This window comes from Schistocerca piceifrons, chromosome 3 (assembly GCF_021461385.2).
Source record: "Schistocerca piceifrons isolate TAMUIC-IGC-003096 chromosome 3, iqSchPice1.1, whole genome shotgun sequence".
Classification (NCBI taxonomy): domain Eukaryota; kingdom Metazoa; phylum Arthropoda; class Insecta; order Orthoptera; family Acrididae; genus Schistocerca; species Schistocerca piceifrons.
In genome coordinates this window covers 609,912,007-609,939,861 of record NC_060140.1, presented here as the reverse complement: position 1 = coordinate 609,939,861, position 27,855 = coordinate 609,912,007, and the positions used below count along the sequence as shown (strand labels likewise).

At 39.5% G+C, this 27,855-nt stretch overlaps 1 protein-coding gene across 3 annotated transcripts in view; it reads left to right on the top strand.

Annotated features, from left to right (window-relative positions):
- LOC124789392 (zinc transporter ZIP11) overlaps positions 1-27,855 on the top strand; it is a 431,807-nt gene that overhangs the window by 31,923 nt on the left and 372,029 nt on the right. The window contains exons 2-3 of one of the 3 annotated variants that reach the window (XM_047256724.1): positions 157-391; positions 516-617. The exons of 1 other annotated variant lie outside the window; for it this stretch is intronic. In XM_047256724.1, coding sequence (XP_047112680.1) covers positions 157-391; positions 516-617 — 337 coding nt within the window. The remainder of the gene's footprint in view (positions 1-156; positions 392-515; positions 618-27,855) is intronic. One more of the 3 variants, XM_047256725.1, reaches the window with a different exon arrangement.

Here is a 27,855-nt window from a genome sequence, read left to right as displayed (position 1 = left end):
TTGTTTATCTAATAGCCTGTATAAAAATTCTGTTTGTACATAATTTAACTAACGTGTGTGACCCTCTTAGTAATATCATTTTGTACTTGACTTGCATATTTACTGTAACATAGTTACGCCAATAAATTGACATGTCTTTCCTTTTCTAAATTTCAGCGGAAATTGCTTGACTTAAGCCTAGGGTTTGCAGGTGGGGTAATGATTGCAGCATCTTACTGGTCTTTGCTTGCCCCAGCTATTGAAATGGCTGAAGAATCTGATTTGTATGGTAAAGATGGTCGATTTGCGTTTGCTCCTGTGGCAGCTGGATTTTTATTGGGAGCGTTATTTGTTTTTGGAACCGATGCCCTCATTTCATATCTGGGTGTACATTCACCAAACATTATGTTAGGTATGTGCTCGACTGTCATGGAAATGTCAGTTTGTTTTATTAGTGGTGACTTGCATGATATAATTATCTAATATATATAACAAACTGTAGATACTTTACTTTGTGTAAACTATTTTCTGTTCAGCATTTGCATCATCTGGGAAATATCCAAAAGAGGAAACTGTGGATCATCCAACAATTTCCAACGATGAAAGACAGTTTGTCAACAGTCACACATTAATTGAAGGTGCTTATGTTATTAGACTTAAAACATTTTAATTGAGCTTTAGTTTTCATTTGTGTAAGAAATTTTTTCTCCTACATCAGGGCAGAAGGTATATTAACTCTTTTTAAAGAAAAACTGTGGAAGTTCTTTTAAAACAATTTCAGTGCTTGAAGGCATTGAATTGTTGTAGGAAAGCAGCTTCTCAATTTGTATATTACTGTGTAGTTGCCTGTGTAATAATTCTTACTGCACATAGCTCATAGTTCTGTTGGGGAACGTATAGTGCATTTATAATTGTAGCAAACTGGCATCATCACTCTGCGTTTACCTTATTGCTTATAAAGTAGATGGTTTTATGGTATATGTTGCATGTTCCGCATGATTCACGCAAACATGATAAATAATGCTCTTCTCTGTTATAATTAATAAAATGTTTTTAATTTTATGCATGGACCTTTATTGTACTACAGTGCATGTTTTTTTCATTTTCCATTGGAGTTGACACTGTATGTAGCCTAACCAATACCAACAACTGAATCATTGCTGACCAGTATTACACATTCTGCAGACACTTGCAGCATTATTTGATCTGTATATTTTGCCCTAATAATAATAATAATAATAATAATAATAATAATTTCACCTCAACACATTCACATCTAACTAAATTATTTAACATATCTAAAAACAAAGATGATGTGACTTACCCAACGAAAGCGCTGGCACGTTGATAGACACACAAACAAACACAAACATACACACAAAATTCTAGCTTTCGCAACCAACGGTTGCTTCGTCAGGGAAGAGGGAAGGAGAGGGAAAGACGAAAGGACGTGGGTTTTAAGGGAGAGGGTAAGGAGTCATTCCAATCCCGGGAGCGGAAAGACTTACCTTAGGGGGAAAAAAGGATGGGTATACACTCGCGCGCACACACGCATATCCATCCACACATATACAGACACAAGCAGACATATTCAAAGGCAAAGAGTTTGGGCAGAGATGTCAGTCGAGGCGGAAGTGCAGAGGCAAAGATGTTGTTGAATGACAGGTGAGGTATGAGTGGCGGCAACTTGAAATTAGTGGAGATTGAGGCCTGGTGGATAACGGGAAGAGAGGATATATTGAAGAGCAAGTTCCCATCTCCGGAGTTCGGATAGGTTGGTGTTAGTGGGAAGCATCCAGACAACCCGGATGGTGTAACACTGGGCCAAGATGTGCTGGCCGTGCACCAAGGCATGTTTAGCCACAGGGTGATCCTCATTACCAACAAACACTGTCTGCCTGTGTCCATTCATGTGAATGGACAGTTTGTTGCTGGTCATTCCCACATAGAATGCGTCACAGTGTAGGCAGGTCAGTTGGTAAATGACGTGGGTGCTTTAACACGTGGCTCTGCCTTTGATCGTGTACACCTTCCGGGTTACAGGACTGGAGTAGGTGGTGGTGGGAGGGTGCATGGGGCAGGTTTTACAATGGGGACGGTTACAAGGGTAGGAGCCAGAGGGTAGGGAAGGTGGTTTGGGGATTTCATAGGGATGAACTTAGAGGTTACGAAGGTTAGGTGGACGGCGGAAAGACACTCTTGGTGGAGTGGGGAGGATTTCATGAAGGATGGATCTCATTTCAGGGCAGGATTTGAGGAAGTCGTATCCCTGCTGGAGAGCCACATTCAGAGTCTGATCCAGTCCCGGAAAGTATCCTGTCACAAGTGGGGCACTTTTGTGGTTCTTCTGTGGGAGGTTCTGGGTTTGAGAGGATGAGGAAGTGGCTCTGGTTATTTGCTTCTGTACCAGGTCGGGAGGGTAGTTGCGGGATGCGAAAGCTGTTGTCAGGTTACTTCCCACTAACACCAACCTATCCGAACTCCGGAGATGGGAACTTGCTCTTCAATATATCCTCTCTTCCCGTTATCCACCAGGCCTCAATCTCCGCTAATTTCAAGTTGCCGCCACTCATACCTCACCTGTCATTCAACAACATCTTTGCCTCTGCACTTCTGCCTCGACTGACATCTCTGCCCAAACTCTTTGCCTTTGAATATGTCTGCTTTTGTCTGTATATGTGTGGGTGGATATGTGTGTGTGTGTGCGCGCGCGCGAGTGTATACCCATCCTTTTTTTCCCCCTAAGGTAAGTCTTTCCACTCCCGGGATTGGAATGACTCCTTACCCTCTCCCTTAAAACCCACATCCTTTCGTCTTTCCCTCTCCTTCCCCCTTTCCTGACGAAGCAACCGTTGGTTGCGAAAGCTAGAATTTTGTGTGTATGTTTGTGTTTGTTTGTGTGTCTATCGACATGCCAGCGCTTTCGTTTGGTAAGTCACATCATCTTTGTTTTTAGATATATCTTTATCTTTGTTTTAGATATATTTTTCCCACGTGGAATGTTTCCCTCCATTATATTCACAAATTATTTAACAGTTACATTGCAGACCCATACACATTCCCTGATACGCTTACACATGGAATAACGTATCTGAAACCTAAAGATCAAGCAGACACAGCAAACCCAGCTAAATATCGCCCCATAACATGCCTACCAACAATATACAAAATATTAACTTCAGTCATTACACAGAAATTAATGACACATACGACACAGAACAAAATTATAAATGAAGAACAAAAAGGCTGTTGCAAAGGAGCATGAGGATGTAAAGAGCAACTGATAATAGATGCAGAGGTGACATATCAAGCTAAAACTAAACAAAGGTCACTACACTACGCATACATTGATTACCAAAAAGCTTTTGATAGTGTACCCCACTCATGGTTACTACAAATATTGGAAATATACAAAGTATATCCTAAATTGATACAGTTCCTAAACATAGCAATGAAAAATTGGAAAACCACACTTAATATCCAAACAAATTCAAATAATATCACATCACAGCCAATACAGATTAAGCGTGGAATATACCAAGGAGACTCATTAAGTCCTTTCTGGTTCTGCCTTGCTCTGAACCCACTATCCAACATGCTAAATAATACAAATTATGGATACAATATTACTGGAACATACCCACACAAAATCACAAATTTGCTATACATGGATGATCTAAAACTACTGGCAGTAACAAATCAACAACTCAACCAATTACTAAAGATAACTGAAGTATTCAGCAATGATATAAATATGGCTTTTGGAACAGACTAATGTAAGAAAAATAGCATAGTCAAGGGAAAACACACTAAACAGGAAGATTACATATTGGATAACCACAGTGGCTGCATAGAAGCGATGGAAAAAACACATGCCTATAAATATCTAGGATACAGACAAAAAATAGGAATAGATAATACAAATATTAAAGAAGAACTGAAAGAAAAATATAGACAAAGACTAACAAAAGTACTGAAAACAGAATTGACAGCAAGAAACAAGACAAAAGCTATAAATACTTATGCTATACCAATATTGACCTACTCATTTGGAGTAGTGAAGTGGAATAACACCGACCCAGAAGCACTCAATACACTTACACGATCACAATGCCACAAGTATAGAATACATCACATACATTCAGCAACTGAAAGATTCACATTAAGCAGAAAGGAAGGAGGAAGGGGATTTATCGACATAAAAAACCTACATTATGGACAGGTAGACAATTTAAGAAAATTCTTCCTAGAACGAGCAGAAACTAGCAAAATACACAAAGCAATCACTCATATAAATACATCGGCTACACCACTGCAATTTCATAACCACTTCTACAACCCTTTAGATCACATAACATCAACGGGTACGAAGAAAGTAAATTGGAAAAAGAAAACACTACATGGCAAGCACCCATATCATCTAACACAGCCGCACATCGACCAAGACGCATCCAACGCATGGCTAAGAAAAGGCAATATATACAGTGAGACGGAAGGATTCATGATTGCAATACAGGATCAAACAATAAACACCAGATATTACAGCAAGCATATTATTAAAGATCCCAATACCACAACAGATAAATGCAGACTTTGCAAACAACAAATAGAAACAGTAGATCACATCACAAGCGGATGTACAATACTAGCAAATACAGAATACCCCAGAAGACATGACAATGTAGCAAAAATAATAGATCAACAGCTTGCCTTACAACATAAACTTATAAAACAACACGTTCCCACATACAAGTATGCACCACAAAATGTACTGGAGAATGATGAATACAAATTATACTGGAACAGAACCATTATAACAGATGATAAAACAACACCACATAACAAACCTGACATCATACTCACTAATAAAAAGAAGAAATTAACACAACTAATCGAAATATCCATACCCAATGCAACAAATATACAAAAGAAAACAGGAGAAAAAATTGAAAAATACATCCAACTGGCTGAGGAAGTCAAGGACATGTGGCATCAGGATAAAGTTGACATTATACCAATTATACTATCAACTACAGGAGTCATACCACACAATATCCACCAGTACATCAATGCAATACAGCTACATCCAAACTTATATATACAACTACAGAAATCCGTAATTATTGATACATGTTCAATTACCCGAAAGTTCCTAAATGCAATATAACATATACCGTACAGTTAAAAGGAAGTCACGCTTGATCAAGGTTCGCGTCACTTTTCATTTTTGACCAGACATAACGTCTGAGAAAAGAAAGAAAGAACAATAATAATAATAATGATTTACAAGTTTTTGGGGTTGTGGCAGAGTTTTCATATATTTGTTATTTACTGTAAATCATCTGGGTGTGCTAAGATTTGATCCTGTAATGTTTCAATATTAGAAGCTACTATAATAAGAAAGTAAAAAAATAATGATCTGTCTGTACTTAAGTTCAGGAGGAACAACTTGTGTTACAGCTGATAAACACATGAAGCTAAATAACAGTACTCCTAACTAATGGAGTCACTGTTAGGGAAGGGTGGAGAGAGCTTTGCATTTCTATTTCCACATACCAGGTGGGTCACTGTTAACAGACAACCCACCTGAAAACCCAAACATTACTAAACCATCAATTATACTGAAAAGCAGAGGGTGTGAGACGAGGCTTTTTGATTAGGCTCAAACTGTGTGAGTAGATGTGCCTTTCAGGTTTCTAGATTGTCCCATCTGAGTGAGCCACAGGAAAGGTAAAATGCACTCTAAAGTTTTTTGAGTGTGAAGGATCTTTTTAGCAGCAATCATCAAGTGAGTGGCTTGTTACAGTGGTGAAGTGCACTGACTGACAATTTTCTGGCTTGAGTTTGGTTCCCAGTGCTACTGTATTAGTCTCAATGTATTTGTTATCTGTAGCTGAGATTTTATCATGTAATATTTCACTATTAAAATCTACACTAATGCCATCTGGTAAAAAGAGTCATGGTCTGGTTGGTATGTACCCTCAGGACGAGGAGGAGGAGGAGCTCTCAGTACTACTGACAGAAACATGTGAAGGTGTACTCCTTCATTTGGGATTGCTGTTAGAGAAGTTTGGATATCTTGGACTTCCTACCTCCTCATACCAGGTGGAACCTCCTTGCACCAAGTGGCATCTTGTTAACCTAAGATCTGTGTGACATGCTCTCTCTCTCCAGCTACCCTTAACTATATACACTTTTATCCCCTAAAGAAAGCATCTATGAGTTCTGTTGTAACATGGTAAAAGACAGGGGCATGAGAAACCAACAAATATTTATTATATCATGACATGACAGCATAAACTTAAGTAAGACATACAATTTTATTATGTAGAAATGAATGGTACAGATTGTTAACGCATACAGACTGCTGGTTGGAGCTAGTGCATGGCAATATAAAGAGCATACGCCCACCAGGAGCCACTGGCTCTCTGCTGCAGGCAATTGAGATGCCAGACCATGATCAGTGACGTCTGGTGGGGGCATAAAGCAGCTGAACAGCATGCAACTCAAAATGCATGACACACGGAGCAATATGGGCGAATGAGATGTAGTAATGTGCAGATTATTACATCCCTCCTCCAAGGAGGGAGGAGTGACCAAATGCTTGTTCCTCTGTGATGTGCTGGTGGGTGACACATCCTTAGTGTTGGAAGAGTTGTCCTGGACGTGCAAAATTCCAGGTCTGTGCTGGTCCTCAACCTTATGTGGCAGTAGTGGGAATGTTGCCCTACGCCTTCCTCCACCTACAGGAAAGGCCGATGGACTGCCCCAGCACCCCAGAGGCAGAGCCTGGGTGACATCAGAATTGTTGCTAGGTACCATAACCTGAGGAGCCACGTCCAGTGGGAGGGTAGGCGGCACCAACAGGAAGGTACAGGTGCCCTTGTCAACACGGGAGGAGTGCAAGAGGCATCTGGAAGTGCCTGTGTTGGTGCAGAATGCATCAAATGGCCAAACTGCATCATCTGCATGGGAGTGGTCCCCGTGTGGGAAGATGGGTGGACATGGCTGCGGCAGTGTGTTGCCACAGTGAACTGATATGCCAGTGGGTGCCATTGCAGAAGCGAAAATTCTAAAAAGAGGTGAGCTGAAAAACCAGTGTATGAGGGAAGCATTCAACAGAAGAAACAGAGAACATTGCTGCAAGAATTTTATATGCTGCAGTAGATAAGCCACAAATATCATAAGGAAATATGTAAAGGGCATTAATGACCAGCTGTCAAGAAATGTCTAAAAAGGGTTGAGCAATGTTGACATTGATTCTGTCCCAAGATAGCATAGGTGCTGGCCGGGGGGGAAAAACTGGACGGATCCCAGTAGTAAAGGATGCACTACCGAATAACTTTGTTAGGCACTAGGCAAGGATCACATCCCTAAACGCAAAGGCTGCAAAGGTTGCGGGAGAGGTTGTACGCCAAAACAACTCGGACATGGACATGGCTGCGTGTGGCACTGGGAAAAAATTCAAAATTGGCGGCTAATGCACGGGTGCGTGAGTGATGATAAAAAGACAGCAAATGACACAAGACAGCAAAAGAGAGTGAAGACGGTCCTGAACCAGGGGATAATCGACACAACTACTAAGAGGGGCAGGCCAGATCGTGAAAAAGGGATCACTTAACAGAACAACTGAGAGAGGGAGGCCTTTCTTGAAAAGGTGAAAAGGAGGCCAACTGGTATAGGAACAACAACATGCGAGGAGGAATCGAACACACAAATGAAGCTTGATAAGTGTCCATGTCTGTAATTCAAAATATGATGAAGGGTTGGCAGAGCCGTGAGCAGAAGTTCGCCAAGCTGCAGCAGAGTCGTTGGATGAAGGTAAACAGTCATGGTACACCAAGGAACGGTTGAGTCTGTACTGTCAACTATTAGTCGACACAAACAGTTGCAGTAACACGGCAGCACAAACACATCCACAGTGTTCCGAGGCTATGCACTTGGACTGCAAATGCAACACCAATTTGAACTCAGTGCAGGAACTTACGGTCATCAGTAAACTGCACGAACCTAGCTGCTATGACACGAAAGCAAAAGGTAATAACATATCTCTGAGCAGTCTGATGGTAGTGCCTCGGTCAAAGAGAAAGAAATCTTTCCGTAAAAATGACACTGTTGCTGAGAAAATTTTATGTAGGACTAGGAAAAATATGTTAGACATTCACAAAACATCAGTTGGTGAAACTTGTTTACAAATGAAGCCGTCAGAAGAATTGTCAAGATTATCTTCTGCAGAAAATAAACCAATCCAAAGTAATCTGACAGCACTCAGATTTGATAATCTAGACCCAGTAGCACAGTATACTAGCAAGAGGAGGAGAAAACGTGTCTCTGAACCCGTCGAGGCCTGGTTGCAAAATACTATTACGTATTTCCCTGGTATACAGGACGAGCATTTTGCAGGAGAAATCTCAAAAGATGTCACTTGTAATCTGCCAAAAAAGGAACACGATGCTCCCAGAGTCAGCCCAGTATCGATTTTGCTGGTCAAAGACAGCCTAAAGAGGTTTCCGTTGCTGCAGAAGTGATCAAAGTATGGCATCCATAAAAAGTACACAAGAGAAACAATCACTGAAGTTGCTCACATGAAGTTTCTGAAAGGGAGCACACAAAAGTTCTCACGAAAGTTTCACTCTCTGCTACTTGTGTTGTAACTCGGAATATGGTAAAAGACGTGGTCATGAGAAACCATCATCTATTTTTTGTCATGACATGACAGCATAAACATATGTAAGACAGTACAGTTTAATGACATGTACAAGACTGGTACAGACTTACTGATGTGTACAGACTGCTGGCCGGATCCAGTCCACATCAATATAAGAAGCATTTGCCCACCAGGGGCTGCTGGCGCCTGGTTGCAGGTGATTGAACTGCCTGATCATGATCAGTGGCCTGGAGCAGCTGAAAGGCATGTTACTGAAGGTGCGTGATGCACGCTGCAGTAGTGGTGGCAGGGGTGTATTAATGTATGGGTTACAACAAATCAAACGCTAGAAGTATTGTGTCATCTGGAGGTAAAAGCTGTCTAGCCCATGGATACACATACTGTGGGCCATAAGTGATCCACCTTTGTTGCGATAGGGTAGAATTTAGCAGAGAGATTAGGATTATGTGAATGAAGGATATGTTGCAAGGATAACTCCTATCTACTTAATTCACAAAGGCTGTTGCTGGGGAGAGGAAAAGACCCGGGTGATAAGGGTTGTGAAATAACCATTGAAATTGAGCATATTGTGCTCAGCATCATCTTCTGCCACTGGTTGGTCAGTTCTTGTGTTGTTTCTCAGTGGTTATTTATTCAGGTGGACAGCTGGTTGGTAGTCTTGCTAACATAAAATATTGAGGAGAAATCACAGTGGAGGTTGCATGTGGTATGACTTCTCTCACAGGTGGCACTATGAAAGTAGGGTGGACTGAGATGAGACTGGAGTAAGGTTGTGCTGGGTTGATATATTGGACAGGTTTTGCACTTGGGTTTTCCTCAGGGATATGACCCATGTGGCACATGATGTATAACACCCACTCTGTGCAGTATCCACACAGCATTTTATGTAGACAGAACCTCCAACCAATTGCCCACCTGAATGAAAGGCTGCAGCCAAGCTGTGATGAAGAAGAGAGGTGACGACACATTGGCAGAAAATGCTACTGAGCACAATGTGCTTGATTTCAATGGCTGCATAACAACTCATGCACCGAAGTGCCTGAAACTGGTAAAGATGTAAAATTTCTTTTGTGCAGCTGGTTCCTGATTTTTTTCAACAAAAACATTTTTAACTTAATCCTCCCTCTGCAACTTTGACTATAAGAAATTTTCCAGTCTTGACTGTTGTTAATGTATCATTGCCAGCTTTCCTCTTGCTCTAAATGTGCATATCCTTGGTGCAGAAGTTGATCAAAATAGTATGTAAAGATAAGTAAAATATTCTTGCTTTCTCTTCAGCACGTTTGAGGAAGAGGAAATACGAATTGCATGTATGGGCTCCTACATCTTCTTATTTCATTGTCACCATCCATGACTTCATCCTCTCTTAATACGCTGTGACATAATGTGCCAGGGCATATTATCTTACTTTCATTTGTATTGGTGGGCACAGTGCAAAGTACCTCCCTCCTTTTCCCCCCTCCTTCCACCCCCCTCTCCCCTCTCCCTCTATCCCTCCTTTGTGACTTTTCCGTAAAACATTGTTTCTCAGCTTACAACATTTTTAAGGAATCTTATTTCTTAAAAGAACAAAGTATGTGATTTGTAACAATATTGTGAAAAGTATGGTTGCTACTCAGTATGTAACGGAGGTACTGAGTCACAAAAAGACTGTCAGAAAGTGAGCTTTTGGCCAACAAGGCCTTCATCGAAAAAAAGACAAAACACACACACACACACACACACACACACACACACACACACACACACGTGTGCACCCGCAAACGCAACTCACACACACACATGACCAAAGTCTCCGGGTGGGTGGGTGGTCTATTTTCAACGAAGGCCTTCTTGGCCAAAAGCTCACTTTCTGACAGTCTTTTTGTTGTGCCTATTGTGGCTATCTGTGACTCAGCACCTCTGCTATATGGTTATTAGCAACTATCCTTTTCATAATATTGTTACCCGCCATCCTGGATTTTCCATTGTTAAAAGTATGTGATTTATTATTCATTAAAACCATAAATATTCTATTCAGTACATACAGATTGTTCTCTGACACAAATTAGGTTTCGTTTTTAGTATTTTTTTTATATCAAATAGCCAATATGGGGAAGATTTAAAAGTCCATGAGTTGTGATATCAATTTTGCATTTAATGTGTGTAAACACCAATGGATAGTGTAAATATGTGATAAGTTTGAGAGTGAGTTTCAGTGTGGAAAGAAGTCACATTTTCTTATTTTGCTGCTAGTCATAGTGATACCTTGGGCTGCAGTTTTGATGACACTGTGCTTGTAAATATGCATTGGTGAATAAGGAAAATGCTAATTGTATAGGCAGTCAATGGAACTTTTCATTTAACATTAGATTTATTCAGAACATCCAACATGCTAACATTTCTTGATTCACTTTTTGCTTGATGGTAGCTGATGCACTTACTAAATTTTCCACATTGCATACTTTGTTACAACACATTTGCTTCCAGTAATCACCATGCAATTAACAGAATCCTTGAGTCTACTGTCATAATGCTCAGAGTTGAGTAAAAGTGATAAATTGTCAGACTTGTAATCCACAAGATCAGTGGTTAATCACTTGTTCGTACTTAGACTTATTTCTGGCATATAATGTGGCTTTAATCTCTGCCAGAACTTCGTGTTATGTGGAGATTGTCAAATCGGTTTGAATTACAGTGCACATTGAACTGTAGAACCTCCAAACCCCAATAACTTGCTGTGTGAGCCATTTAACTTGTCAGAGGACAATGAGAGTGTACCATATCCACTTGCACCCAGTATAGTACTGAAGTGTTCAAAGGGATTTGGTTGGATTATCAATAATTAGATTCTGTGCCACGATGTTGTACACATCACGTAGATTTCAGCATATCTGCTCAAGTGAAGCGAACTTACAATATATAGACGGATAAGTGTTGTTTCTTGCATCATATTGGTCAGATTTTATGATAAGGTGAGTTGTTTGGTTACATAAAATGTGTTTGCTTCTACAGCTACTTTGTTGAATACTACAACTTCTTTATCATCAACCACAACTTCTCAAGCAAATGTTTACTGTGTGGGTCACATCATCAATGTTAATGACATATACTTTTACTGTGCCTTATATTCATTTGTTCTCAACAAATGTCAGTATAAGCAACAATTGCAGGGTGGCACATACAGTAATATATGTGAGGTTGTTGCACATTTGATTAAACATTACAAACAGTTATCATCCTTTTATTTTTAATATGATGTCGTGGTTTTTCATATGTCATGTATTATCTGTTTCTCTGAAAGGTGTAATTGAACAGGTCAGTATTTTATGTGAAAAGGTGTTACACCTTTTGTGTGATTACTGGAACTATTCTTAATTATACTGTCTGTTTACATGTACTTCCTTTGACTGCTTGAGAACTGCTGAGAAAAAATTGGGATGCCAATGCACTGGCTGCATTACAATCACAAAAAGGTGGTGATTAAATGGTCGGCCATCCTACAGTATCATTGCATATTTTATACAGCATGATTCAGATAAGACAGAACTCACACTTATGTACCAAATTCTTTATCACTATCATTTAATACATTTAGATTCTTATGTAGAAAATGCTGAAATCATGCATATTGACTCAACAACACAAGTTTTGAAAGTATTTGTCTCAGACATCAATTGTGACTTCCCATACTGCAGCAAAAACGTTTTTCTTTAAATTCTGTAGCATTCTTGGATTGTTGCAGTACACATTTTCCTGAAAATGGCCCCATAAAAAGAAATCTGATAAGTCAGGTCTGGTGATTATGGGGCCCACAGATTTTTAGAAATTAATTGATCGTCCAAGAACGAAGCATCACCATTGTTTCATTGAGGGTGTGAAACCAGGACTAATGTTCATTCACTTTAAGTGTGGCTGTAAACTGCTTTACTGCTCTACGAAGGTGTAAACTGATTTATGATGTCTGCATAAACAAGTGAAGTAACAGTTGTGTTAAAAAAATAAAAATAAAAAAAAAAGTATGGGTCCAACAATATACTGCCCAGATATAGTACATCACACTTTAATTTTTTGTGAGTGAAGCTGGGCCTCAAGCAGTGTGTGAGGATTATTGACAGCACAGAAGCGAGTGTTCAGTTTGTTTACATATCCATTTAAATGGAACCATACTTCCGCACTGCAAAACATTTTGTTCATCTTCTTATTTACGTCATTAAGAATGTCCCTCTCGAGTCACTGATACTAGGTGACACCTTTTCCTGAATCCAAAGGATGCAGTTCTTGAACTACTCAAACTCAGTATGGCCACAACCTCAGATATATGTAGTGGCTCTGTGGCAGGTTGAATAAAATGCTCCAAACTGTTGAGACAACCACCAAAATTATTTATCAGGAAATTGCAGCAGAGACTTCTGATCACGATCTGTAAATACCGTTGTTAAGACATCAGGTGTTGGCTTGAAAGTGTTTCGCAAAAACATTTCAGAGTCATAAACTTTTGTTTTTTTTTTCTGGAAGAGGGACATCAGGGAATTTCTCGTGCAACAACTGAATGCGCCTCTTGTAAGATTTTACTGCAAAGTAAGCTTCCAATAATGTGACCTTCTGCTCTTGCTTGAGCATCGTAGCAGACTGAATAGCTGTCACCTAATACTAGTGGCACTAGAGCGTATGTATAGCGTGGGAATGATACCTTACTCCAAAATATTTCCCGACGTCAATGCTATGAACAACACACTAATAGTCAACAACATAGAGAAATTTATATTATTTTCAAAACAAATTGTAAAAACATTTACTGTTCTGACTTACCTGAATTACCCTGTATTAGTTCTAAAATAAACTGGTACAGGATCCTCCCCCTCCCCCCCCCCCCCCCACACACACACACACACACACACACACACACACACACACACACACATATAAATATGTGTGCATTGACGGATGGAAGTGAGGCAAGTTTATTAATTGGTAGCAGTTGATATTGCTGCATGCCTCATTTAGTCAGTAATCATGTTAAACTCTATTGAAATGATGTGGAATTTAAACTAAAAATTGTTTCTATCATTAGAGAACTTTACTAGGCATGATCCTGTTAAGGATGTGTGTCCTTGCACTTTGGGACCTATGACCTATTAGAGAGGAATCTACTTTGAAATTTTTCGTGTAGGTGAAGACTACCAGAAGTGTAAAACATGTTAATTGACAGAAGGGCTGAGAGTGTAAACACAAACTTTTGAATTTGTAGTGTGATACTTACTGACAAGAGGCGAAATGAAATAAAATTATGAAACTACCTTATAGCCTAAAATGATTTTCCTGCAGATCATAAAGCTTTCTGTAGATTTATTCTCATGTAGCAATCTGTGTCAGACTGTGATGCTTTCTTACATGATTAGTTGCATTGCCTTGCTTGTTCGCTGTTAGAAACTAAGTATTTTTAGTATGTGGTGCTTATTAAGCTGTTTTTGCTTGAAAATTCATGCTTCACTGCAACTTACTGCGTGTGAAATTGCTGTAAATACAACTGCAGAACAGTGCTTGCTACTCATTTTACTGGTTAAATCACTAGTTGTGCATAAAATACAGTAAACAGGCTGGTTTGTCATTTTCCTCAAAAGTATACATGTCCGTAGAAAAGGCATACCTCATCCACCTTTGTAAATGAGTGATGATGCAGTCAGTGATCTTGTGCTGTGATGTGTAAAAAATCAAAAGACAAAGCAACCCAACCTAAGGAACGTCACAAGAAACAGCAATTAAAACAGATCATTTACTTCTCTGAGGTCTCTTTCTACTACAGTCTCGTGGTTTTGATTGGCGTGTCTTTATTAGTGTGTTAGTTTCATCTCTTTATAATTTAATTTTTGACCTTCTGTATTTAATCCATTTTTTGAGGTTACATATTCTGGTCTCCTTTCCATTTCTTCAAATCTCTCTTCCCCTCTACCTCTTCTCACACCACATGGTGGACATTGCCTTAACGTAACACTGCCATTTGAATGGATGTACATGTGGGAATAGACATGTGGGTTTGTATGCTTGTATTTACCCTTGTCCATTCCATATCTATGGCCAGCACCAGTTTCTGAATTACATATTTTTCAGCTATTGAAAAACTTCCCTGTCTGTACTGTCAAGAAAGATCAGTAACTTTTTATGGCAGATATGCAAGTAAATTTATTCATTGCATTCTTTTTTTAATTGCTCATCATTTCTCTGTAATTGCTCATCATTTCTCTGATATGGAAGTTGCAGTCTTTTACGTACCGTCCTTATCCTAGCCTGCAGTTTACACCAATGTTTACTCTTCCAATAATATAAGTGTTTACATAATAAAACATACTCATGAAAACGCATGTCGCTGGTGTATGTACATTATTTTATGCTTGATAAGTCTTTAAGCTTTCACGGTAATGGCTTAAAATGGTTTGAGTTGTTCCAAAAAGGAGATGCCAATTAGGCTTAAGACCATTGATTGGAAGGTGCATTTAGGTAAAAGAAACAGAAAGTTAGAAGCTGAATTGGGAAAAGATTATGGTGTAACCTACTGACTGCTGGGAATAAAATACAGAAGTACAGTGTAGAAGAAACAAGTGAAAACACACAGCTTGTATGGAGCCCACTACAGCAAGGAATGGAGCCCACTGTGGAGTCTAATAGGAAGAGAAGATGAATGTGTAGAAAATTATCTTCATAGTTACAGCTGATAAACAGAGTTCAAACTAAATAATCTTATCAACCTTCGCAAGGTCAAGAGACGAATCTTATATAAAAAGCTGCATAGTGGAACTATAGAAAAGTAGGAGGTAATGTCCTGTCAGTGATGAAGTCATTAGAGGAAAAGCTCAAATATGAATTGGACAGTGAGGGGAAAGGAAATAGGCAGGTCATTTTCTTTGAAGGAACATTCCCATCACCTACCTCAGCAGTTTAGGAAAATCATGGGAAACTTAAATCTGGATGGCTGATCAGGGATTTGAATTGTGCCCATCTGAATGTGAGCCCAGCATCTAACAACTTCACCACCTTAGCTGACCCCATATTTTGAAATAGAAGCCTGGTTCGTGTGGAAAAAAGATGTGTGAGTTAGAGGAAATGAGATCTAAAAGGGGTGAAACATTAGATTCATAGAGAGAGATTTTTCCAACTTCATCCCTTTTGTGCTGGATGAAGAAATATTTTTTGCTAAAACTGATGTTCACGTCACTTCTTCATTGTGTATGTGTCTTCTTCTGTTGTATGGTAAGCATTTGATTATATATGAATAGTATAAAATGTGGGCTGGTCTCTTTAATATGAAACCCTATTCTGCAGCTGAGAAAAATAAAGATTTGTGACCTAATAGGACACTGCTTCAGGAAGGAGCTTGATAACATAACCAACTATTATTTTCAATGGTGAAGAGAGAAATGACGAAGAAAACACTGAACAGTAACAAGAAATATAAAGAAACAAAAGTAAGGCAAACAGATAATCTCCATTCCGTTACAACTCTTTCAAATGACAGTGCAATATCTCACCAGTATTCAACACACAAAAAATTGAGTGAATCAAATGGGCTGTGTATTTTCACTTATTTCCCTTCTTCTCATGTCGTGCTTCTGTCTCTCAAAAACACTTAGAAATAATTCTGCCTTGAGGGGATGTTGACAGATCTGCTTTGATGTATGTGAAATCTCATATTGTTTTGAATACAGATTTTTCATCTTTTGCAGTTAAAATGCAATAGTATAGCTTTTTCAAAAAGAAATTAAATGTTCTTTGATCAACTTCTGATTAGTACCTCTGTGTTGATACTAATAACAATTGCACCTTCATTGATATTTTTTTCTGCTGTTGCTTGATTCTGCATTATTATTATTATTATTATTATTATTATTATTATTGTTGTTATTAGTGTGTTTTGTTTTGTGTGAAATGCATTTGGCAGAATTCTGTTATAGTTTCCTCTGTTGTTCTTGGCTTCAAAATGTAATTTACAGGTTGCTGCCTTTGGTGTTAATTGTTCAGTGCTTGGATGTGTTCCTTCCATAGCTATTGTTTTGAAAAAATGTGATAATGTTTGCAATGATAAGTAACATAATCTTGATCATCCTTGGGCTCCAAATCACAGTGTAACGTTATGTGTTGATATATATCTAAAAACAAAGATGCTGTAACTTACCAAACGAAAGCGTTGGTATGTTGATAGAGACAATAAACACACACACAAATTTCAAGCTTTCGCAACCCAAGGTTGCTTCATCAGGAAAGAGGGAAGGAGAGGGAAAGACGAAAGGATGTGGTTTCTAAGAGAGAGGGTAAGGAGTCATTCCAATCCCGGGAGCGGAAAGACTTACCTTAGGGGGAAAAAGGACAGGTATACACTAGCACACACACACACACACACACACACACACACACACACACACATCCATCCGCACATACACAGACACAGGCAGACATATGTAAATCATACATATCATACATATGTAAATCATACATATGTCTTATGTTTTACATATGTCTGCCTGTGTCTGTATATGAGCGGGTGGATATATGTGTGTGTGTGTGTGCGAGTGTATACCTGTCCTTTTTTCCCCCTAAGGTAGGTCTTTCCTCTCCCGGGATTGGAAGAATTCCTTACTCTCTCCCTTACAACCCACATCCTTTCGTCTTTCCCTCTCCTTCTCTCTTTCCTGATGAAGCAACCTTGGTTGCAAAAGCTTGAAATTTGTGTGTTTATTGTCTCTATCAACATACCAACGCTTTCGTTTGGTAAGTTACAGCATCTTTGTTTTTATATATATTTTTCCCACGTGGAATGTTTCCCTCTATTATATGTATTGATATATTATCACATAGTGCAAATGAGATGCTTCTTTCAAACAGTTTTTTTTGACAGCTAACACATTAAGTCAAGATGGATGTGTGTATGGTGGACTGTATGTAATAAAATTGCTAGTTAACACTTCCATCCCATTTATAAATGAAGCATGGAGAAATCACTGTGCGATAGCACCACATGTACTTTGATTTTTGGACTTAACAGTCATAATTTTGTTGCAGAAAATTTCCAGAGTAATAGTTTTTCAATTTAAAAATATTTTTCTTTAGTTATATTCAACATTAAAAAAAATGAAGTGTTTATATACTGTTCTCACATATTTTGAAAATATTTCTAATTTCTGCAAAATAGATCTTTCCTTATTTCAAATTTCTGCTGGTGTTACTGCCATGTGGTGACATATGCCTTAGGACGGTGGACACTAACAGTTTGCCAATTGTGTAATTTGTCTCTCTCTTGAATCATAGTAGTTGTACTTTGCGTTCTTCGTGGGAACAACAGTATTTGACGTTATATAGTTTGAATTTTATTATTCCAAATGACTTGCTAAAACTTATTCATCTACATCTGTGTGATTACTCTGCTATTCACAATTTAAGTGCCTGGCAGAGGGTTCAATGAACCACCTTCAAGCTTTTTCTCTATCGTTTCACTCTCAAACGGCGCACAAGGAAAATGAGCATTTAAATTTTTCTGTGCAAGCCCTGATTTCTCTTATTTTATCGTGATGATCGTTTCTTCCTATGTAGGTGGGTGCCAACAGAATGTTTTCGCAATCGGAGGAGAAAACTGGTGATTAAGTTTCATGAGAAGATCCTGTCGCAATGAAAAATGCATTTGTTTTAATGATTGCCACACCAATTCATGTATCATGTCTGTAGCACTATCTCCCCTATTTTGCGGTAATACAAAATGAGCCATCCTTCTTTGAACTTTTTCAATATCATCTGTCAGTCCCACCTGATACGGATCCCACATCGCACAGCAATACTCCAGAATAGGGCAGACAAGTGTAGTGCAAGCAGTCTCTTTAGTAGATCTGTTGCGCCTTCTAAGTTTTCTGCCAATGAATTGCAGTCTTTGATTTGCTCTACTCACAACATTATCTACGTGATCATTCCAATTTAGATTATTTGTAATTGTAATCCCTAAGTATTTAGTTGAATTTACAGCATTCAGATTTGTGTGACTTATCGCGTAATCGAAATTTAGCTGATGCTTTTAGTACTCATGTGGATAACTTCACACTTTTCTTTATTCAGGGTCAATTGCCTCTTTTCACACCACACAGATATCTTATCTAAATCATTTTGCAGTTCGTTTTGGTCGTCTAATGACTTCACAATACAGTAAATGACAGCATCATCTGCAAATAATCTAAGAGGGCTACTCAGATTGTCTCCTATGTCGTTAATATAGATCAGGAGCAATCGAGGGCCTATAATACTTCCTTGGGGAACACCAAATATTACTTCTGTTTTACTCGATTACTTTCCATCTATTACTGCAAACTGTGACCTTTCTGATAGGAAATCACGAATCCAGTCGCAAAACTGAGGCGATATTCCATAGACACACAGTTTGGTTAGAAGACGCTTGTGAGGAATGGTGTCGAAAGCCTTCTGAAAATCTAAAAATATGGAGTTAATTTGACATCCCCTGTCGTTAGCACTCGTTACTTCATGAGTATAAAGAGCTAGTTATGTTCCGCAAGAACGATATTTTCTGAATCTTTGCTGACTACGTGTCAGTAAATCGTTTTCTTTGATGTACTTCATAATGTTGGAATACAGTATATGTTCCAATACCCTGCTGCAAATTGACATTAGTGATATGGGCCTGTCATTCAGTGGATTACTCCTATTTCCCTTTTGGGGTATTGGTGTGACTTGAGCAACTTTCCAGTCTTTAGGTACGGAACTTTCTGAGAGTGAGCGGTTATATATAACTGCTAAATATGGAGCTATTGCATCTGCATATTCTGAAAAGAACCTGACTGGTATACCATCTGGACCGGAACCCGTGCCTTTATTAAGTGATTTAAGCTGCTTTGTTAAACCGAGGATATCTAATTCTATGTTTCTCATCTTGGCAGTTGTTCTTGATTGGAATTCAGGAATATTTACTTCGTCTTCTTTGGTGAAGGAGTTTTGGAAAACCGTGTTTAATAACTCTGCTTTGGTGGCACTGTCATCAGTGACTTCTCCGTTTTTATCGTGCAGTGAAGGTATTGATTGCGTCTTGCCACTGGTGTGCTTTATACATGACCAGAATCTCTCTGGGTTTTCTGCCATATTCCGAGACAGAGTTTTGTTGTGGAAATTATTAAAAGCGTGTCACATTGAAGCATGCACTATACTCCAGACTTCTGCAAAACTCTGCCAATCTTTGGGATTTTGCGTTCTTTTGAATTTGGCATGCCTTTTTCATTGCTTCTGCAACAGTGATCTGACCTGTTTTATGTACCATGGGGTATCAGTACCATCACTTATTAATTTATGTGGTGTATATCTCTCAGTTGCCGTCAATACTATCTCTTTGAAATCATTCCACAGCTTTTCTATGCTTATGTGATCAGACTGGGAGGAGTGCAGACTGTCTCTTAAAAAGATGTTAAGAGCATTTTTATCGGCTTTTTTAAATAGATGTACTTTGCGTTTCTTTTTGATGGTTGTGGGTGTTAGCATAGCAGTAACTGCCTTGTGGTCGCTAATCCCTGTGTTCGTCATGATACTACCTATTTGTCCAGGGTTATTTTTTGCTGAGAGGTCAAGTATGCTTTCACAACCATTTATGCTTCGAATAGGCTCATGAACTAATTGTTCAAAATAATTTTCTGGGAAAGCATTCAGTACAATTTCAGATGACGTTTTATGTCTGCCGCCATCTTTAAACGTATAATTTTTCCAGCATATCGAGGGTAGATTGAAGTTGCCACCGACTATAATTGTTTGAGTGGGGTACCTATTTGAAATGAGACTCAAGTTTTCTTTGAACTGTTCAGCAACTATATCTTCTGAGTTGGGGGGGGGGGGGCAGTAAGACGATCCAATTAATAGTTTAGTCCGATTGTCAAGTATAACCTCTACCCATACTAGGTATTTCACAGGAACTATCTACTTCAATTTCACTGCAAGGCAAGCTACTTCTGACAGCAATAATTACTCTACCACCAACTGTATTTAATCTATCCTTTCTGAACACTGTTAGATCATTTGAAAAAATTTCGGTTGAGCTTATTTCCGGCTTTAGCCAGCTTTCTGTACCTATAACTATTTGAGCTTCAGTGCTTTCTATTAGGGCTTCGAGCTCTGGTTCTTTCCCAACACAGATACAATAATTTACAACTACAATACCGATCGTTTCTACAACTAATTTACTGTGTTTTACCTGCCCCCTTTTAGATGAATGCCCTTTCTGTGGTTTCCTGAGACCCTCCATCCTAAAAAACCACCCAGTTCCTTAACACAGCCCCCACTACCCGTGTAGTCGCTTCCTGTGTGTAGTGGACTTCTGACCTGTTAAGCGGAATCCGGAAACCCACAGTCCGATGGCGCAAGTCCAGGAATCTGCAGCCTACACGGTCTCAGAACTGCCTGAGCCTCTGGTTCAGAGCCTCCACTTGGCTCTGCACCAAAGACCACAGTCGGTTCTGTTGACAATGCTGCAGATGATGAGCTCCGCCGTAATCTCGGGAATAAGACTGGCAGTCTTTACCACCTGAAGTTGGTTGCACCCTATACTCTTCATAGCAATCAGAAGTACCCTTCCCACATCCAGAATGGCTCCCCCCACTATGCACACGGAGTGCACATTGGCTTCCTTCCCCTCCTTGGCAGCCATGTTCCTAAGGGGTCCCATTACGTGCCTAACATTGGCTCTCCCAACTACCAGCGAACCCACCCTCTGTGAATGCCCAGACCTTGCGGGCCGAGAAGCTTCCTTTGGAACAGGGTAGATGACTGCATCCGGCTCAGAGACTTCATCAGCCACAGATAATGCCCGAAACCTGTTCATCAAACGAACTGAGGAGGCCCTATGATCAGCCCCACAGAAATTCTTTTGCTTAATGCCAGCCTTTGGAATGATCTCCCACTCGACCACAAGTGAGAGGTCAACCTCAGTGCAGGCAGTACCTGGGGCGGCCACAGCAGTGGATCGATTGGGGGACATGTGGGCTGTGCTCAATATCCCTCGCATCTCTGTGTCCGAGCCCCCACAGTGATGCCTCTTGGCAACAGCCTCAATCTCTGTGATGGAAGCCAACACTGTCTGGAGCTGTGAATGAAGGGTCACCAACTCCGCTGGCATCTGTTCACAGCAACCACAGTGCCTATCTATTCCTGAACTCTCTCCTGTTTGAAACTCGTAAATGTAATAAACATACGGTGTACTCGCCTTATTAGCAGCAGGAACTCGCGGTGCTCTCTCACTGACAGTCTAACAGACACAGAGCTCTTCTAAGAAAAAGAAACGAAATCCTGTACAATACGAGGGTCGATACAACGGTCGATAGCAACGGCAGTACTGTACACTACACTGACTAGGTGTGCTAGTTAATGTGTTAAGCTGGTTCATTGTGAAGGAATAGAGCTAACAGTTTTAGTTCTGCACTTAGTAATTACGACCAGTTACTATCCACTGTAACATACAGCTCCTGCTGAATTTTACAGTATTTTTGGGGATCATAAATATGTTGTAATAAGACACAATGTCTTCAACAGATAAGAGGACTAAAGATGAATTACTACAATCACTTCCTTTCTCAATCATAAATTAATTCTTTCGTGTCTCTCTTTGCAGTCATCCAGTCACTTTTATTTGCTACATTGTTTTATCTCCTTCTACAAATTTCTTCCTGTGCCAGGCATGTTTTATTATTGATGCAATGCTTCATCCCATGCTTTGATGTGGGTACGCACATTGTTTTCCAACTTTTCTTACCTGTGTTTTACGTTCTGTTTTATCTTCCTGTTCTGGGTATTTTCTTGACACCCGTCTCAACCTGTTCTTGTGTGGGCGCTGAAGACCTTGTCGTTGTGGGCCCATACCAACCTCTCCATCCATCTATCCATCCATCCATTACCGTCTCAAACCTAACTCACATACAAAGACTCATAATGTGAATCTTCATGTTTCCCGCCACATTGACTGCTCCATTAAGATTCAGATGTGCGCCACATAAATTCAGCTGAAATTTAATGGAGCACTCGTAATGTGGTTTATGTTAGACCTTCGGCTTAGTGTAATCTTTAATAGTGATGCCAGTAGAGTTCAGGTACTTACTTTAAATTTCTGTAAACATGTTATTTTCTTCAGACAGGATTGGACAATAAGTGGCATATATGTTGATTTTGTTGACAATATGTTGTCATACTTTTAGACTTAGAATTTCTATTTGATCCACATACAATCAGCCGTATTCTGTCCAACAGTAATAAGCACCCATGGTGTACTTTCACTGTATTTTCCTCTATTCAAAGTCACAGCTTACTTTCAAAAAAATCTGCATATGCAATTAGGATTACTAACAATTTCCAGGTATTCCTTCTGAAATTGCAGCATTGATATTTTTACTTTTAATTACCTTATACCTTTATTTACAACAATTGCCGTAGTGTGTAGCCACTGAACAAGCAAATAAAAAGTGTAGAAAGAAGCAAAATGGAAAACATTTTCACCAGCAGATTTTATTGTTAGTGTGTCTTCTGTGTACTTTACTGGTCTGCCATTAGTTTATTCCACCAAACTGGTAGGAAAGCAGATCCCCTCTGGTGTCTTAGAAAAAAATGTTACTCCATTGTACATGATCTTGGCCAAGACTGTTTTAATAATCTGTTGTTCCAGAGCATAGATTTTCTAAAGTTCTTGAGTAACTTCTTATCATTTCCTATCACCTTCCTCCAATCTCTACAACAAGTTGGTCAGACGCCACAGCTCTTCCAAGTGCATAGTCTGCAGCAAAGCATATTTCATGCAATCTTTCAGCTCCAGTCCCATCGCTGATAAGACAAAGATCATCAAAGAATCACCCACTTGTGAGACACTGTTTGTTTAACTAGTTGAGACATGTTATTATTAGTTCTCTTTTGTTGTGTGTATGATAACAATTAGTCAGCAAGGACTAACTCTTTACATCACAAGACCAGAGAACTTCAAATGTGGGAACTTGATGTGTAGCACATGCTTTGTTCCTGGTATTATTTGCAGTCTGATGAAAATAAAACTATTGTCAAGTTGGTGTAAGCAGGTCCCAGCCAGTTGGGCTGGGCACAGCAGCTTCACACACATTTCTCAACTAATCACATAATGCAATTCTGTAAATGTGTCTGTGGTGATGTCTTGGGGTTGTCATAGCTATATAGATGACAATTGTTTTTGCCTACAGCCATAAGTGCTGCACAATTGAAAACTGGTAACAGCATTGCTGTCAGGGATCTTATACTGACTTGACTATAGCCATTTTTGCCCCTGTTATACTTCAGTTTAATCCTGTTATTTCTTTATCCCCAACTTACTATCCCTCCTCTCTGTCACTTTACTCTGTTAATAACAAAGAAGTTAAACTGGCAACGTGGTTAAGCATTTTACTCACAGTCTGAAGAAGGAGCACTGTATTCCTCCCCAACCATCCAGATTTAGGTTTTTCGGATTTTGCCAATACCACTATTTTTGAGGGATCCTCTGAGAATGTGTTGAGTGATTTCCTGACCTTGCGTTGTCCAGTCCTAGCTTATGGTTCATTGATAATTGTCGCACCATCAGTAGAATGTTTAATTTTCTTTCTGCTTTTCAGATTTTATTCTGTCTGCTTGTAATGAAATTTTATTATTGATTTCAGGTTCATATTGCCCTGCTTTGTCTGGTGATCTGAGGTTCTTGGTGACTTTTCTACTTAGTTGATGAATATTCTATTTTTTCCAACTGTTCTGTCTCTGTTGCAGCAGGTATTCTAATCTTCATTGCAGATGAGGTACCTGAACACACACACACACACACACACACACACACACACACACACACACACACACACACACACACACACACACAGAGAGAGAGAGAGAGAGAGAGAGAGAGAGAGAGAGAGAGAGAGAGAGAGAGACAGGTGGGCATAGGGGTGATGTCACTTGAGTGCGCATGACAGTGCGCATTACTTGGTGAACCTGAAAGTGAAACAATACATCAAAAATCCAGAGCAGAAGAAACTAGCCACATTTGAAATGTGGTGTTATTGACAAATGTTAAAAATTTAGCAGTATATAAAGCCTTAATGTCTCACTAAAAAGATTACATAAGAAAATAAGTCTATAGAACATCTTTATGAGAAGATGATACAGGTTGGTAGGACATCTTTTACAGTATCCAGAAATTGGTGCTGGAAGGAATATTAGATGGAGAAAATCGTAGCGGCAGACAATGATTAAAATCAGAAACTCAGACAACACAACATGTTGGATGTAATAGCAACATTGAGATGGAAAGATTAGCACAATATAGGCAATGGTGGAGGATAACCTCAAACAAGTTGAAAGATTGATGACCTTAAAAGTATGAGGATATCATTGATATTAGTTATTTGCAAGGAAATTGAGACTTGGGAGTCAGCCAAGCATTGTGAGAGGTGGGATTTCATTGTTGGTGTAAAATGAGATGACATTGTCAGTGCAAACTTAAAAACAAATAATGAAGGAACAAAAAAAGTGAAGAGTTGGTCTGGGAAAATCGTGTTTGATACGCAAAGGCAAGCTGTAGCCAATGAGTCGAAGAGCAGATCCATGTGGAAACAGGATTGGCTCCATACTTAGTTTGCATTCATCATGAGTCTCTCCCTCAGGGGAAGGTTCCATTTGACTGGAAGAAAGCGCAGGTGATCCTGTATATAAGAGGGGTAAAGGAATGGATCCACAAAATAATAGGCAAATAACTTTAGCATCGGTTGGCCCAGGGTCGCTGAGCGAAGTACAAGTTCAAATCTAATAAACTTCCTTGAGAGAGAAAAGGTTCTATCTACAAATTAACATGGATTTAGAAAGCATTGCGTGTGCTAACATCTTGTCCTTTTCATGCAAAACTCAGCTTACATTTTTCTCAGATATCCTGCAAATCATGGATGGGCAACAGACAAACTCCATACACCTAGATTTCTGGGAATCATGTGCCACAGTGTCACACTGCAATCTATTAACAAAGATCCAATGATATTTTATAGCTTCTTAGATGTGTGGATGGCTTCAAGATGTTTCAAGTAATAGAACCCAGAGTGTTGCTCTGGATGGCTAGTGTTCACTGATGACAAAGGTACTTCCAAGATGTCCAAGGGAAGTGTGACTTCTGTGACTATTTGATGTATAGGGCGAGCAGCAAACTGTTACGCTCTGCTGATGATGTTGTAGTGTATTGCAAAGCGATACGAAAGGGAATGACCATGTAAGGATAGTAGTAAGGAATGCTATTGGTCAACTTTGGTTTATTGGGAGAACTCGAGAAAAATGTATCTCATGTATAAAGGAAACTGCAAATATGATACTAGTGCGACTTATTCTTGAGTACTGCTTGAGTGCTTGGTATTCCTTCGAGGTCTGATTAAAGGAAGACATTAAAGCAATTCAGAGGCGTGCTGATAGATCTGTTAGCAATAGGTTGTCAGTATGTGAGTATTACGGAAATGCTTCATGAAACTCAAATGAGAATCCTCGAACGGAAGAAAATATTCTTTTTGTGAAATGCCATTGAGAAAGTTTAGAGAACCTATGTTTGGGACAGACTGTGAAACAATCCAGCTGCCACTGACCTACTTCTTGTGTAAGAATCTCAAAGACAAGATAACAGAAATCAAGCCTTGTGTGGAAGCCCAGAGACAGTTGTTTTTCCCTTGCTCTGTTTGTGAGTGGAACAGGAGAGGAAATGACTAATAATGGTAAAAGGTGCTCTCCGTCATGCTCCATATGGTGGTGTGCCAAATATTTATGTAGATGTAAATTCGTGGACAAAGTTGGAAGTTACCAGGGAATGGTGTAATGCACAATGGAACTATCAAGACCAGTCTGAAAGACATAAGGCAGTCAATGGTGTAACATTCCACTGAAAAGATAACAATACCATCCTACATTTAGCACAGACCCATAGCTGGGAGGGATAGTAGTGATCCCCTTATTTAATCATTTGCCTGCTGCAATGAATTTTTCTTGTGTGCCAACCTCTTCACCTCATAGTAACACTTGCACCCAGTGTCCTCAACTGTTTGTTGGATATCTCTGTGTTCTGCTACAATTTTTAACCTCAACAGCTCCCTCTAGTACAGCGGACATTATTCCCTGACGTCTAAAGACAAGTCCTATCATCCAGTCTCTTCCGCTTGTCAGTGTTCTCCATGTGTTCCTTTCTTCACTGATTTTTTGGAGAGCCACCTCATTCCTTGTTTTAGTAGGGACGTATGTTCCAACAACTTTCCATTCTTGACTCAGGGGTCTGGACCTGACAGTGTGCGCTGCTTGTGATGTCATGATAGATTTTGATAAGGCGTATTGAACCATATCAAGCACCTTACCTCAATTATTCAGCTGACTCAGAGAAACAAAACAATATGGAACCCTGAAATGTGGAAGGGAGCCACCCTAATTCCTCTTTAAAAACTAGGAAAAGAGCATAATTGCTCAAGTGTATATTGTAATCCTATCCTTACAATTTTTCTTCTTTTTCCTAGTCTTTACCTTGTCTAGCACAGGATCCACTTTTTCGTAATTTGGTAAATTTTATTTTATTTTACTTTTTGGCTGGGTTCCCCTCCTGATGCTACAGTCATCAAGATAATCTAAAGGAGGGATGTCCTGTGTGCCCTCTGTCTACAAATCCTGTAAACATTGTTCTGTGTGTTATATTATATTAACTGCTTTCACACCATATTCTCTGAGGGGGAATTTGGGGTCCAGCCCAGTATGTGCCTAAAAAGTGTGGGAAGCTACCTAAAAACCACACTCAGGCTAGCCAATGCAGTTATCAAAATAATAATTAATAATTCCTTGTAGCCCAGTGGTGTAGTGGAAGTCTTTCTAATGGATAACACTTTGGTTATTTGTGTGTGTCTAACCAACCCCAGTAGTCCTATCGGGAAAAGTGGACTTTCGGTTTAATGTGGAATCTGAATCACATTTCATTCCTGTTGAATATTCACATCATTTAGAGGTGAACCTAGGTGAAAGACAGTCCGAATTATTTCATATTCTGACTGGGATTCGATCCCATGACCTTTTGGCTTCCACGTATGCTCTGTAGCATCCTCAGCTCATAGGTCACTCAACGCCTATGTTTTGGCAGCATCACGAATGACCAACGTTGGAAGACCACACTCTCCAACAGTCAGTACGTCTCTAGCTGCCATGGCACGATGTGTATGCAG